Consider the following 3,488-nt stretch of genomic DNA (forward strand, 5'->3'; position numbering starts at 1 on the left):
TATATATATATATATATATATATATATATATATACATATACTGGCACATAAAATACACCATTTTGAGCGTGGCCGTTGCCAGTACCGCCTGACTGGCCCTCGTGCGGGTGACACGTAAAAGCACCCACTACACTCTCTGAGTGGTTGGCGTTAGGAAGGGCATCTAGCTGTAGAAACTCTGCCAAATCAGATTAGAGCCTGGTGTAGCCATCCGGTTTCACCAGTCCTCAGTCAAATCGTCCAACCCATGCTAGCATGGAAAGCGGACGTTAAATGATGAATGATACTCACTTTATTATTCCTAGACATAAACTTGTATCTTACAATTAGAGTTTTTGTTGAAGCTACTATCCTTGACACCATTTCTTTCCACCTCTTCTTTAGATGAGTTAACAGAAGTTGTATGCGGTTAGTTGCCTTGCTAGAAATATCAACCAAATTTCCCTTAAATCACATCACAGAGATTGTAGCAGCAATAATGATGAGGAGGAGGGGGATGGATGGATGGATGTGGGAGGAGGAGATAAAGGGAACAGAAAAGAAAAGACAAAAGAATGAAATGATGCAAGAATTGACAGGGCAACTTACCGAGCTATTGATATGCACCGTTCCATATAATTCTTGAATTCCTGGAAATTGTTTCGGCCAGTCTGTACGACTCCTGTAAGGCACAAGATATACAAATGATGTTACTGAGAATGGGAAGAAGTGGTAGGACTATCAGAAAGGCAAATATAGCACATCACCTCATTCTATGTTCAAATTTCATCTTTTGAGGATTGAAATAGAACCCTCAAAACAGAACCAGTAATACACAAGGGAACACTAGTGGAAGACTGAGTTGATAAGAGATATCTGCCAAGTAACTGAAGGGGGTTAAGGTTTTATAAGCAGTTCAACTACAGGTGTTATCTTGTATCCTTGTTCAAGACTCAAAATAGCTTGGTACATCTGGCCGCAAGAAGGTACCACAAGGCAGAATTTTTGTATGCATCATCTTGTAATGCACCAGAACACATCATCAATGATGTTTCCTGGAGTTGTTGGGAGTTTTGAGTCTTTCAACAATCAGACACCCTCACCCAAGTGACGCAGCCACCGTTGGTCAAGTCCCAGGTGATATATAGTTAATACTACCCATGGTAGCACACCTCCTGATCCACAGCCACTCTGAGACAACCTCTGCTGCCTCCATAGTCAAGTTAATGGCCCCTGTGATGCTTGGCATGTTATAGACTCGGCATGAGAACCGACCTGCAAACCCTCTGCATCCCACCTCAATAATCCATCTTTCATGACACTCATTGTTTTGGTGTAACTCCACCAGCTCAGCATATATTTCACTCATTTCCTTTCTTCTATCTCCAAAATCCAGTCCTTCCAAGGAATGGAGGGCGAGTTCTAACAGAACCACCTGTTTGGATAATACAGTTATATATTTAAGAGATGAGGAATTATTTACATTATTTACATTTGACGGATATTTGTCCTCATCTTGTTTGTTGTTAACACAACGTTTCAGCTGATATACCCTCCAGCCTTCGTCAGGTGTCTAGTAGCTACTAACCCCAAGATTCCGAGTTCGATTCACGGCAGCGACCTGATTAATAATAGTAATAATAATAATATAATAATAGTAACATCGTTAGGAATGAGAACCCAGGTTCGAAATTTCCCCAAGACACCTGACGAAGGCTGGAGGGTATATCAGCCGAAACGTTGTGTTAACAACAAACAAGATGAGGACAAATATCCGTCAAATGTAAATAATGTAAATAATGCACCTGTTTGGATGTTTTTAAGATCAGCTCAGTAAGCAGAAGAAGCACTGTGGAATTGGTGAGTGCTTCCATAGTTTGTAGTACCAAGTTCAATACTTGCCAATGACTGACCTCTATAGTTCTTTGTTGAATAATACCGTTTCTATCCAAGAAGAGTTGCTTTAACAAAATGTGAAATTTGAATGACCTAAGCCAGTTAATAAAAAAAAAAAAAATGCTCATTTTTGCATAACTTTCAGTAAAGCCCTTGGAAAGAGATCTTTCAAATCATACCTACCATCTTGAGAAAAAAAAGGATTCATTTGAGAATACAGACCCAGATACATTATATCTGGATGTTATATCTGCTGGAGTTGGGTAGACATAAGGTCATACAATAACTGGAAAACTTCTGCGTGGTTGTGTGACCAGCAAGAAATAGCAGCCAAATCTCCCTTAAATTATATGCTACCACCCTCATAAAAAAGACTCTATATATGATATACTCCTGGCACCATGTAAGAAGCACCTGTACTGACACCACATAAGCACCCAAGCTGGCGTCACATAAAAAGCACCAATGCTGGCGTCACATAAAAAGTGTCCAGTACACAATAAGATGATTGGCATTAGGAAGGGCATCCAGCTGTAGAAACCGTGACAGAACAGCTCCTGTCAAACCATCCAACCTCTGCCAGCATGGAAAACAGATGTTCAATGACGATGATGATGATGATAAAGTAGACGATTTCTAAACAAAGATGGAATCACATAGTAAACAACAACAACAAAAGTACAAACACAGAAAAGACTTACCCATATTCAGGAAGAGCCGTGCCTTCATCGTCATGTACTCCTTATGGCTGAGATCCTTTTTCATGCTTTCACAGAGTTCCAGAGCATGTATAAATGCATCTTCGGCTTTGGAATACGCTGTCTGCCCTTCATCTGTTTCAGCCTGAAAGAGGTAAGTCCGTCCAATTGTGGCCCAAGCTCTTTGTTCTTCAACGGTGTTCTTCATGCTACGTGCCAGTGACAGATAACGTTTCTGAAGTTGAACTGCTTTGTTGAAGTCACCCAGATCACAGTAGCATTCACTGAGCATGCGACATGCAATAGCTGCACCTAAGGAGTCGTTATATGTCTCACAGATGGACAGGTCTTGGTTATATTCCTCAATAGCTTCTTTGAAGAAACCTATATGTGTATATATATTTATATATATAAGTATATGCATATATATTAAACACACATACATATAAATATATATACTTTTATCTTATAACTTGTTTGAATCATTTGACTGCGGTCATGCTGGAACATCGCTTTTAGTCAAACAAATCGACCGCAGGACTTATTCATTCTAAGCCTAGTACCTATTCTATTGGCCTCTTTGCCGAACTGCTAAGTTACAAGGATGTAAATACACCAAGTGATGGTAGGGGTACAAACAGACAAATAGGTGCATATATATATATATATATACTATCAGAACTAGAGGAGAAGTTTAAGGTGTGGAAGCAAGGACTAGAATCGAAGGGCCTTAGAGTCAACCTAGCAAAAACCAAAATCCTAATAAGTAGGAAGGTAGATAAAACACAAACCCCTTCAGGTAGATGGCCCTGCTCAGTATGCAGTAAAGGAGTAGGTAGTAACTCTATAAGATGTACCCAGTGCAAGCTATGGACACATAAGAGGTGCAGCAATATCAAAGGCAGATTAACTACA

At 39.9% G+C, this 3,488-nt stretch overlaps 1 protein-coding gene across 1 annotated transcript in view; it reads right to left on the reverse strand.

Annotated features, from left to right (window-relative positions):
* The window catches only part of LOC106872470 (tonsoku-like protein), a 118,364-nt gene that overhangs the window by 93,762 nt on the left and 21,114 nt on the right, over window positions 1-3,488 (reverse strand). Inside the window, exons 3-4 of the mRNA XM_052976512.1 lie at window positions 2,577-2,957; window positions 589-661 (exon numbers count right to left, since the gene is read on the reverse strand). Of these exons, the coding sequence (XP_052832472.1) occupies window positions 589-661; window positions 2,577-2,957 (454 nt within the window). The remainder of the gene's footprint in view (window positions 1-588; window positions 662-2,576; window positions 2,958-3,488) is intronic.

The sequence above is a fragment of the Octopus bimaculoides genome, chromosome 24 (genome assembly GCF_001194135.2).
Source record: "Octopus bimaculoides isolate UCB-OBI-ISO-001 chromosome 24, ASM119413v2, whole genome shotgun sequence".
Classification (NCBI taxonomy): domain Eukaryota; kingdom Metazoa; phylum Mollusca; class Cephalopoda; order Octopoda; family Octopodidae; genus Octopus; species Octopus bimaculoides.